General features: G+C 51.0%; 1 protein-coding gene across 1 annotated transcript in view; it reads left to right on the top strand.

Annotated features, from left to right (window-relative positions):
- LOC130390892 (PDZ domain-containing protein 4) overlaps positions 1-10,234 on the top strand; it is a 15,563-nt gene extending 5,329 nt beyond the window's left edge. The window contains exons 2-8 of the mRNA XM_056601072.1: positions 3,607-3,660; positions 4,554-4,888; positions 5,081-5,168; positions 5,470-5,568; positions 5,703-5,765; positions 6,191-6,292; positions 8,147-10,234. Coding sequence (XP_056457047.1) covers positions 3,607-3,660; positions 4,554-4,888; positions 5,081-5,168; positions 5,470-5,568; positions 5,703-5,765; positions 6,191-6,292; positions 8,147-10,234 — 2,829 coding nt within the window. The remainder of the gene's footprint in view (positions 1-3,606; positions 3,661-4,553; positions 4,889-5,080; positions 5,169-5,469; positions 5,569-5,702; positions 5,766-6,190; positions 6,293-8,146) is intronic.
- Positions 10,235-12,092: the final 1,858 nt, after the last annotated feature.

Genomic DNA, 12,092 nt, shown 5'->3' with positions numbered 1-12,092 from the left:
TCAAACAGCTCTGGCTGAGCGCCACCGCACAGGGCCGGCGGTGGCTTCGGAATAATTGATTTCCCGAGGAGGTGACTGCTGCAGCCCCTGCAAGCGCGGGAGATGAGAAAAATCAATTACCGAACAAGTGGAATTCAATATGTGGGGGGCATGTCTCGGTCAAGAGGAGCCTGTACGGGGGTCCTCAGTGGAAGCCCTGTAACCCCGGAGGTGGGCTGGGACGCGGAGAGGGGCTCTGTGATGTCGGCTGGTAAACGATTAACCGCGCGTTTGCCACGGCCCGCAGTAGATTAGCTTCGGCATTATTATGGTTATTAATATTTTCTTCAAATAATGCCGAGTGTGGCCCGCGTGCTCGTCTGTCGTCTCTTGTTTTGTCTTGTGTGCATGTGATTGTTTCGCTTCGTTGAAGAAATCCACATCATTGTAAACTAATTATGCTGCAGCCACTTGTTAATTTCCCCAGGGCTTCCGCTGGGAATATGTGTCTGTGTGTGTGTGTGTGTGTGTGTGTGTGTGTGTGTGCATGTTTATGTGTTTGTGTGTGTGTTTGTGTGTGTTTGTTTATGACAAGCGTTGCACTTTGAGCTGCAATCACACCTAGCATTTACATGGCTCCCTGCGTTTCCCCCAAGCTTCTTTTGTTTGTGTCTGCTGCTTCATTACCCTTGCACTACTCCTTTTCATCCTTCACCTCTCTCTCTGTGTCTCTCTCTCTCTCTCTCTCTCTCTCTCTCTCTCTCTCTCTCTCCTCTCTCTCTCTCTCTCTCTCTCTCTCTCTCTCTCTCTCTCTCTCCCTCTCCCTCTCCCTCTCCCTCTCTCTCCACGTGCTCTGCTCCCGTGTCTCTCCCCTCACACACCCTTTTTTCTCTTTCCTTCAAACCACTTTGAACTCTTTTGGGTTCCCTTTCATCTCTCTCTCTCTCTCTCACCCCCCCCCCCCCCTTCCACCACCGCCCTCACTACTGACACAGGGATCCCCTGCTGTGTGCAACTCCACAATCTGTGATGGGTTTACTGTCAGCCGCAGCACGCGTTCTATTTCACTATCCTATTTGGAGAGTGAAGGTGGCTAATATGAACAGCAGTCAAATGCATGGCAAAGTATTATCGGATCTGTCTATTGTTAAGCATAAACTGTGGCATCCGCAGCATGCATACGGTAGCTTGTAGCACGACGTCGGGAACGTGCGGAGCTCTGCACTCGCAGGTACCAGCATACAGGGACCTTAATGGATCCCCTTATACCATACAGGACTGATTGACTTTTTAATGCGCTGCAACCATCCCTGAATGTATAAATCCTTTTAAGGAAATCTCCTCACCTCTCATTGATAATGAATGAGACTCCACTCCCTTTTCTCCTGCCGGAGCGCTCCTCTGTATTCAGGGCTGTCAGTCAGAGCCACTGAGCTCAGCCCTAATAGCCAGCCCCCCCCCTCCCATCTCCAATCCTGCTTTCATTTCTGTGAAAGGGACTGAGTGTGTAAACCGTGAATAGGCCGGAGCATGGAGAGCTTCACCCAGGGGGCGGAGGGGGAGGGGGGGGGAGACGACGCGTGCCTCTCCCCCCTCACTCACACACAGAGTGCAGAGAGAGGAACAACCTTCACAAAAGAAGACCGCTGTGTGAGACGTGATGACAGAGGAACACAGCTCTGCATGTGTACGGTAGAGGTGGGGCACAGCAGGCACGATCATGTTTCAGCTAGAGGACATGTAGAGAGCCCCCGATAGAGTCTTAGTTGTTTCTCAAGTGAAGGAAGTCATTAAGAGGGAAAGCAAGATTTATGAAGGGTCATTAGAGTGTGTGGAAGGACAAATGCAGGACCGTGGGGAAGGAGAGGGCTGAAATAGAGCACGCTGTGGTTATTCTGTCTTCTCCAGGGAAGGGAGGTTGGCGTGAGCAGAAGTGCTGAGGCAGCACAGCAAGAGGGAGAGAGAGGGAAGGAGAGAGAGGGAGAGAGAGAGAGAGAGAGAGGGAGAGAGAGAGAAGGAGAGAGAGAGAGAGAGAGAGAGAGAGAGAGAGAGAGAGAGAGAGAGAGAGAGAGAGAGAGAGAGCGAGAGATGAGAGAGAGAGAGAGAGAGAGAGAGAGAGAGAGAGAGAGAGCGAGAGAGAGAGAGAGAGAGAGAGAGAGAGAGAGAGAGAGAGAGAGAGATGCTGTATGGATACAGAACTGGGAGAGAAGGACCAGACATTGGGTCGTGAAACAAATGGGCCAGTAAACGGAGAGAGAAGAAAAGGAGGAAATTGGAAAATATTCCCAGCCTGGAAACACGGGCAGGGGGGAGAGAGCAGAGGGATAGACGTGAAGGCAGGAGAAGAGGGGAACCAGCAGCAGAAATATGGCAAGAAAGAGTTACTGGCTGGCTGCACAGGGCAGCATTGATTTGACATGCAATTACTGGAAGAGCGACAAGACAGAAAATGAAAAAAAAGAGAGAACGACAGAGCGAGGTCGGAGACAGAGGTGGAGAGGGCGGAGGAGAGAGGGAGGGTCGGAGTCGTAGAGGGACTAAGACATCGTAGGGTGATGCTGAGCGCGTGCAGCAAGCCAAGGTTAGGGTGTTCAACCTGAATACACACTCACACAACAGCCGTCTGGCTCGATAAGAGTCATTTGTCTGCAAGCACACACGGCGTGTACAACACTACACTAGCGCCAAAACACACACACACCGAATTCTAAGTGGTTGCCAAGTAACAAAATGCAAATAAAATAAATTTCCATGCAGATTTTTGTTCTGCCCCCACCACTGAATGAATATTTCAACACTCTGTGGAAGAACATGCACATACGTACATGGTGGTGGCAAATCTAATCCAATGTGTTTGAATCTGGGAGCGATGGGAGTGGGGGTTATGCTTGAAGTGGACCAGGTGGAATATCATTACCTGTGTTCTAAAAACCAACTCTTTCCCAATTCAATCACGTTCCCTGAACCAATTAGCTCTCACTGAACCCAGAGCTGTAATCCTCTTCAGACGGCTAATCTTCCTCTCTGTCCTAAGTAACTGAAAGGCATGAGAGTGGAACACCAAGAGAGAGTATGATCGATGTTTCATTGTTTTTTTAAGCAAGGGGAAAATTAAGAGAGACTGTGTTGAAGGAAAAGATTAAGCTTCATGAAATATATCAATGCAAAAAGAAAAAGTCCTATAATTGATATGCATCCAGTATATTTAAGTAATTTTGTTTCATATTAAATTTACATAAAATATCTTAACTTTACATAATGATGTTTTAATGCAGAATGGTTCCTCAAGAAACATGTATTATATACATAAATAACAATATAATAAAAATAACTATTCCTTTTTTCCATCTCACTGAAGATAAAACATACCATACATACTGTCCCAATTATAGAATGCAAATACACCAGAGTAAATTCTGGGTTCACATTGGGTATTTTATGAATTTAATTAAGAAATATTCAAATTTGCCCCTCATATGAATTACAAAACCACCTGTCATTTTTTGAGTTTACATTTTGGAATTAATTTATATTCGCTCACTTCCAATTTTTAACATTCTCCATTCTTCCAATGGCTGTGCCTCTAATGCCTCCAATTGTCTCCCATTATTCTCTCTCTTTCCACAGAAGGGTCAGATAAACAACATGCTGTGCTCTTTTGACGCTGAGGGGCGCTTGAAGGTTTTAGTACAATGCTTTCCTCTGTTCACTGTCCACATTATTGAGCTCGTCAAGCTGTCCTTTTAAAAGAGCTGTCCTTTATTTTGAATGTGCCTGTCAAAAACAATAACACTTCAGAATAAGGTCTATTATGGATGTATTCATCATTCGATCAGGGGGGGAAAGAATACTGTACTTTTCATATATTATTGATTGCCATTCAGATTCTACCAAGGCAAAACTAATTTGTTTGTTAAGACACATGAATAGACCTTATTTGTAAGGGTTTTGTGACAGATGAGAATATCCTATCACACTGTTAGGTTAAGGATATTTCTGAGTCATTTTCTATTTTTTGGCTATGTTTCCCTCATCGGTTTTGTTTGATGTAGTAATAGTGGTAGTAGTACTAGTAGTAGTAGTAGTAGCAGTTCCCCTCCCCTGTGCACTCTGTCCTAACAGGTCAGCTTGTTAATGTGAACTAACCTGCTGACGGGTTAGTGTGTTAGTTAGTTATATGTGTTAGTTATCCTCTCTTCCTGGGCTTTGTGTCAGAAGACCGTAGACTGACCGTAGCCCCTTCCTCCTCCCTGTTCCCAGTATATCATTGTGTGTATCTTGTGGATATTTCTGGATCTAGGCTTGTTGTAGATTTGGAGAAAAATGCTTGCTCAGCGACAACATCTGTCTTGATACTCTGCTGATTTGTCTTTCTCCCCTCATTCATCCCCCCCCCCCTCCCCCTTCTCCCTCCCTTCCCCCAAACCTCCTCGTCTCTCTCTCCGCCCGGCTCTCTCCTCTTTCTCCCCCCTGCTGAGCCGCCTCTCCCATGCGTGATTGTGTGCGCGCGTGCATGTGTGTACATTTGCATATGCATGTGTGTGCGCGCGTGCGTTTGTTCTTCTTCCCTCCAGATGAACGGGAAGGAGCTCTCCCGTCTCTCGCGGGACCCCACCCTGGACCTCCGGGACCCCGTGCTGTCCAACATCCTGCGGCGGGGCGGCGCCCGCCGGAGGGCCGAGGGCGGGGCCCTGCTGGCGGGCTGCGGGGCCCCGTTCGGGGGCCCGGCGGCCCTGACCATGGGCATGGCCGACTGCGTGGACAGCTGCACCCAGACGGACATCAGCTTCCAGCATATGTTGACCCTGGGCAAGAGCAGCCTGCACCCCTGCAGCGGGCCGGCCCCCCCCCACCCCCCCCCCTCGCCCCCCCTCCCCCCCGCTCTGGAGCCCTATCTGCTCAACGAGCTGTAAGAGAGAGAGGGAGGGGGGGGGGGGGGGGCACTTATGCACAAATTGCTATGAATAAAATGTAATTATATAATATATGACTCTGTTATCTATGAATATATTCAGTCGTATTATGGTAATAGAATAGCTTGCTGGAAGGCTTTGCAGTACCTAACTGAATGTCCTCCTCCTCCTCCCCCTCCCCCCCTCAGCTTCATAGAGCCTGAGTACTACGACCCCAACGACTACTTTGACATCAGCCAGCACGAGGTGGACCGACAGGACGAGCTGGAGTATGAGGTGAGCCGTGCGGGAAGGAGCCATCACTCACCCTCCAGGCTAACCTTGTGGAGTAGAAAAACACTATTAGCTGAACGCTAACGTCACGCACTCATCCTCTGGAACCGCGCGTGTGTGTGTGTCTCTGTATATGTGCGTGTGGATTTATATGTCTCTGTGTATGTGTGCGTGCGTGTGTGCGTGCGTGCGTGTGTGTGTGTGCATGTGTATGTGCATGTGCGTGCGTGCGTGTGTATGTGCGCATGTGTATGTGCGTGTGGTGTGTGTGTGTGCGCGTGTGTATGGGTTTGTGTGTGTGTAGGAGGTGGAGCTGTACAAGTCCCGGCAGCAGGACAAGCTGGGGCTGACGGTGTGTTACCGGACGGATGAGGAGGAGGACCTGGGGATCTACGTGGGAGAGGTGCGATGGACACACATACGTCCTCAGAGACGTCCCTCCTGTCACCTGGCATGTGTCATCCATAGACTGTATAAGATGGTGTCCTCCCATCTTATCCTATTCTATCCTATAATTATTCTGACGTTTTTATTCAGGTTAACCCCAATAGTATTGCAGCAATAGACGGACGCATCCGTGAGGGCGATCGAATACTACAGGTATATGTGGATGTCTCGATTTCATTTTTGGTGTGTACGTCGTTTTCTCGTGTTTCAGGTGCCATGCTGTGACGCTTTCTCAACAGAAGCGTCACAAGTCACTCAACCGAACTGTCTTCATCCGTTGTTTCGTTTGATTTGGTTTGTGTTTCACACAGATGTGTCAAAGTGTCAAATTACTTTCCCATCCCATTAAAACGGCTACGAACCCCCGACATATTGGCTGGGAACGGGTGGTCTCGTCTAAATCCTCCTTCTTGAGGGTATTTGTAACAGATTGCCCATTGTCAGCAGATGTTCTCCGAAAGGTTTGAAAGGTTTGAAATCCCAACTGAACTGAGAGCTAATGGCGGCCTGCCACAGTCTCAGGGGGTTCGGCCAGTCCGCCCTCAGCTCACCTCTCCCCTCTCACCACTGTGTGTCAGATCAACGGTGTGGACATCCAGAGCCGAGAGGAGGCCGTGGCCATCCTCACCAGAGAGGACAGCACCAACATCTCCCTGCTCCTGGCCCGGCCCGAGATCGAGGTGACAATGTGATGCAAGCGAGACGAGTCCTCAATGGAATACAGTTCATGTCGTTAGATTGCTTTTGCCCCCTTTTACGCCTTGCATCTTATGCACGCAACGCTGATCTTACAAAGCAATGTGAGGTGAGAAGAAGAAATTCCCAAGACGTAGCCCAAGGCGCATTATCATACGATAACAGTGGATCTGATTAGCTGGATGGGAGGCATGGGGTTGCATTCAGAGCAGAGAGGAGATCAGAAGGCGTAAGCATCACTCGCTGCTTCTTATTCTTCGTTCCCAGCCATCAGTTTGCTCGTGCGTGGAGAGCAGGAAGGTGAGACGACGTGATGAGAACACGGATAAGCAGCGCCAGGAGAGAGATAGATAAAAACACGATGAGAGAGCGAGATAGAGAGAGAGAGAGAGAGAGAGAGAGAGAGAGAGAGAGAGAGAGAGAGAGAGAGAGACAGAGAGAGAGGAGCTGAGAAGGAAGGGAGGAGGATAGGAAGAGAGGAGAAGTGAAGAAGGAAGAGAGGAGATGGGGAGAAGGAAGAGAGGAGAGGAGGAGAAGGAAGAAAAGATGGTGTTTACATTCCCAGCAGTAAAGTGGATATGCTTTGTTCCCCTCAAGGTTACTGCTATCAGACATAGGGACACAGTACTGCATATAGGACCCCCAGTCCCCCCTCCACCCAATACACACACCCTGCCAAATGGCTCTCTCACACACACACACACACACACACACACACACACACACACACACACACACACACACACACACACACACACACACACACGCTTTCCACGAGCGCACTCTAACAGATGGGCCACTGTTGCTCTCTACTTTAGACCTGGGTATTAGATCCTAACGTGCACAGAAGCACATTTAGAATGCAAACAAAATGTCAGCCGCCTGGCAGCACACAGGACAGCACTGATGCGAGGGCCAGCCATCACAATGAGTTTAACACACACACACACACACAAACACACACATGCAGAAACACCCACACAGACACACTCACAAACACACACAGACATAATCAATTTCCCTGTTTAAGAACACCTTTGTGTGTTCGGAGAGAGCTGTGTCGAGACTGTGAGAGAGATACGAGATCAGGATATTTCTATAACTCAGAGGCGATAACCTAGCCTGGGAAGAGAATCACGGGCGGGAATTATGCGAGCACAGATTAAAGGCTTGAACCCTCGTCTAGGGAGAGGATAAGCGAGGAAGATGCAGTAGGAATAAGAATGAAGACGGAGATAATCAATATTCTGGACTAAGAGCCAGAAAATAATTCACATTCAAATATAATTGATCGGGCAATATAGTCCAGTTCGAAGGCTGTTGATCAGATTAAGCCTCAGTCTATGCCTTACTTCCCAGCTTTGCTGGGAATGTCAATCAAAATAGCACATACATTGTTAATAAGATGAATATATTGTTGGTCGAATTCCAATATTGACTACGATTTCCACTTTACTTGACTGCTCAGTAATACTATTACCTACTCCACAAGTATAACAGGGCTTGGAGTATCTCCATAACAGGTATGCAAAACCTTGTTTTTTTATGGTATCGATTTGCCCTTGGGATGCTTTCATCTCCTTTCCAGCACGATGTTAAAAAAAAACGCCTAGAAAGCAAAATGTCCGGCGTTCAAATGTTATGTTAACTTAGCTCCACCTAGTGATGATGATCGGTAATGCGTGATGCTGCTCATGCACAGATGATGAACATCAGAGCAGTATCTGTGACTATGCTCCTCATCAACACTCAAAGTAAAAACATGTAGTCTAACTTGTGTCCAACATAACGAATATCCAAATGCACCACCCTAACACACTGTCTGTCTTTATCCCCAGAATGATAACCAACTGGACCAGGACGAGCTGGACCTCGAGCCGCTGGACAACGCCCTCCACCTGCCCAGTCCCCAGAGCCTGCGGACCGCCGGCAACCCTGCCCTCTCCGGGGGCCCCGGCGGCGTGGGGGTGGCGGGCGGGGGGCGGGGCCGCTCCCTCAGCCGCGACTCCCCGGGCCTGCTGCTGCACACGGTGCTCAGCAACAGCCAGGAGCTGGACAGCGGCGTGGGCCGCACCGACGAGAGCACGCGCTACGAGGAGTCGTCGGAGCACGACCTCCTGGGGGACGACCACACCAGCGCCTCCAACACCAACGCCACCAACACGCCCGGCAGCATGCGCAAGTTCATCTCGGGCTGCGGGGACACGCCGCCGCCGCCGCCGCCGCTGCCGCTGCTGTGCTCCCAGGACCTGCAGTTCAGCACCGACTCCCTGCTGGGCCTGGACGCCCCGGAGAAGGCCGGGCCGCGCGGCGGGGAGAGGGGCTACGGCGCCGAGGACCCCGTCGGCGTGATGATGATGATGCCGGGGCTGACGGAAGAGGAGTGCGAGCGGTACCGCGAGCTGCTGGAGATCAAGTGCTACTACGAGAGGAACAGCAAGGCGCTGATGCTGCTGCAGCCCGGCGAGGAGGGCGGCGGCGGCCCGCTGGACGTCAACATGAACGAGAGCCTGATGCAGCACGAGATGGCCCTGCTGGAGGAGGAGCTGCGCCACCTGGAGTTCAAGTGCCGCAACATCCTGCGGGCGCAGAAGATGCAGCAGCTGAGGGAGCGCTGTCTGAAGGCCTGGCCCCTGGAGGAGGAGAAGGAGGACGCGGGGCCCGCCGGGGGCCCGCTGGGGGCCGGCCGCCTGGGCTCCCTGGTGGGCGAGGAGTCCTGCCACCACGCGCTGTCGGACATCAACGAGCTGCCGGAGAGGGAGCGCTCGGACAAGGACAGCACCAGCGCCTACAACACCGGGGGGGAGAGCTGCCGGAGCACGCCCCTGGTCAACGAGCAGCCCCCGTCCCCCTCCACGCAGAGCCTGGACGGCCCGGAGCCCGCCCCCCCGCGCCTCTCCTCCTCCTCCTCCTCTCGCCACAGGGAGCGGGGCAGCAAGGGGGAGCGGCCCGACAAGGGACCGGTGAACCTCAACCAGACCTACTCCCCCAGCTCCCACCGGAGGGCGGCGGAGGCCAAGGCCTCCAGCCCGGCCGCTAAATTTAGGTCCCTGTCCAGGGACGGAGGCGTGAGGAGGGGCTCGGACGAAGGCGCGAGGAGGAGCCCCAAAACGGCCGGCGCGACGGAGGGCCGGGCCGGCGGCCGCAGCGCCGAGAACAGCCCCTACCTGTCCCGGCGCCAGAGCGGCACCAAGCTGCCCCAGCGTTACCAGAGCTGCATGCACCTGTGGTCCCCCTCCACCCCCGAGGGGCCGGGGGGCCACGGGAACCCCGGCACGGAGGGCGACGCCAGCCCCATGAGCCTGGGCAGCACGTGCAAAGACGCGCCCCAGGGCCCGCCGGAACCGCCCCGGCACCTCCCGGGCCCCCTGCTGCCCGCCTCGCCCCGCATGGAGTGGAAGGTGAAGATCCGCAGCGACGGCTCGCGCTACGTGGCCAAGAGGCCCGTGAGGGACCGGCTGCTGAAGGCCCGCGCCATGAAGATCCGCGAGGAGCGCAGCGGCATGACCACGGACGACGACGCCGTCAGCGAGATGAAGATGGGCCGCTACTGGAGCAAGGAGGAGCGCAAGCAGCACCTGCTGCGGGCGCGCGAGCAGCGGCGCCGCCGGGAGTTCATGATGCAGAGCCGCATGGACTGCCTGAGGGAGCGGGAGAGGGAGCAGGGGGCCGGGGGCCCGCAGCAGGGCGGCGGGGACCAGCAGGGCGGAGGAGGAGGAGGAGGAGGGGGAGGAGGGGGAGGAGGGGGGGCGACGCAGCAGGAGCCCGCCTCCATCCTGGAGCTGTGCCACCGCAGGAGCATGAAGAAGAGGAGCCGCAGGATCCTGGACAACTGGATCACCATCCAGGAGCTGCTGGCCCACGGGACGAGGTCCCCCGACGGGAAGAAGGTGTACAACCCCCTGCTGTCCGTCACCACCGTCTAATGGTGGGGGGGGCGGGGACGAGACCACCACCGATGTAAGAGCGACCACATGAAGGACTGCTAATATGTCATTGCATTTGTCACCAGCAATAACCGCGATGCTGTTTTTGGGGGATATTTGTAGTTCCTCCGATTCAGATCGGTGTTTGTTGGATATCCTAAATCAGCAGGAAACCCACAGCCCTGCCAACACAACTGAATAACAGATGTTTAAAAGTGACCTGAACTTCCCTTTAGATCTGATACTGTATGCAAGGGAGAGGAGGTCGTGAGAAACAGCGCCCCCTACTGCTGTTTATCCGACAGGTGGGGAGGAAACCAGTGATGGGAGAGTAAAGAACAAAAAAAGGAAACAAACTCCGATATTGTTGGAAGCATCAATCCATACTAGTGAACTGCTGATTTAACTGAAATGTGTTATAATTGCTTTTGGGCCATAACGATCATCATCTACACATAGAGTGTAACCGTAGAGTAGAATGTAGTTTAGGCATTAATGTAGACATGCATCAACAAGTGGTCTTTTTTGGGCTGAACCATTCAGTGTGACTCCATGACAAGTCACAGAAGCCTTTAGCTGATCTATCGTGTACACGGTGCCTTCCCGACAGGCAGTCTTACTGTACAGTATGCATTTTGTTAGACACACATCAGGACAAGTTGCCACTGAAGAGCTGGGTAGTAACACATAACAACCAACACGCACACTCGTGTTGGACAAGGGCACAACGTATTTGACAAGCACAGGAACGAATTCCTATCGGGTACATGCATAGGACTAAAGCACACAATTGAAGAAAATGTGATACTATTTTCAGAACATAATTTCTCGGTAATTTTTTAACCTGTCCGTATGGTACATTCTGATATAGTGGAAGGCGATGCTGAGCCATATGGGGCCGTTTGTAAACATGTATTGCTGAAAAACTGTAAATCTTTATTTCTAAATCTAAATCATAAATATACATTTAAATCTACATCCTAATTCTAAATCTATATTTTAAATCTCGATCCTAAATCCATGCAACGCATATGCGTATTCTCTTACATAATACTAATTAGTTCTGATTTCTAACCAGTCATATTTCGCGAGAGGCATCCCTCGCATTGAGCAGGTAATGCGCGCACGGACAGCAGTTCAAGCTATTTGACATCTCTTACCCACATCAATTTGCTATTTATCTGGCATTATACAACGTGCCGTTGCAGGTCGGGTAACAGCAGCTCTGCTCTACAGACTTTGTTCACACGTTGCTTTGGCATCGGTCTGCTGTCTGTATCCGCATTTCCTGCCCAATGTACGTGTTGCCTCCCCCGATTATATTATTGGTTAGGAGAAGTCAGAACAGAAGCAATTAGTACATGCATGACAATAAGCATATCCGTTGTCTGGATATAGGATTTAGATATATTTGGATATAAAATGTAGGCCTATTATTAGGTTTGGGATTATATTTAAAATAGTTCTAAATTTAAATATTAAAACGTGAGATTAAAATTTCAGTGAGGTTTGGAGGGCTGTTTATTTGCTGAATGCTAAATCTGTAACGAGTGAAGCACATTTTTGAGCAGCAACAGTATACAAACGGCCCCACACAGATCCAGGCTATTTTATGCTTTGAGTGGTTATCATGGTCAACTATTTCACGATGTGAAATTTATTATTTTCAATCATTCAAAACGCTTGTGCATATTAGAAACCTGAAGCTCTGGAAAATGTATTTAGCCTACATAGTTTAGAATAAGTTTGCAAAAGGAATAGGATTGAATTTTTGTAATCATTTATGTTGTTTCAGGTACCAACCTTAACTTTGTTTTCTACGACTCTTACTGCTGTACATCTGGTGCCATGGCATTGT

This window comes from Gadus chalcogrammus, chromosome 1, assembly GCF_026213295.1.
Source record: "Gadus chalcogrammus isolate NIFS_2021 chromosome 1, NIFS_Gcha_1.0, whole genome shotgun sequence".
Taxonomy (NCBI): domain Eukaryota; kingdom Metazoa; phylum Chordata; class Actinopteri; order Gadiformes; family Gadidae; genus Gadus; species Gadus chalcogrammus.
This window is presented reverse-complemented; position numbering and strand designations above follow the sequence as displayed.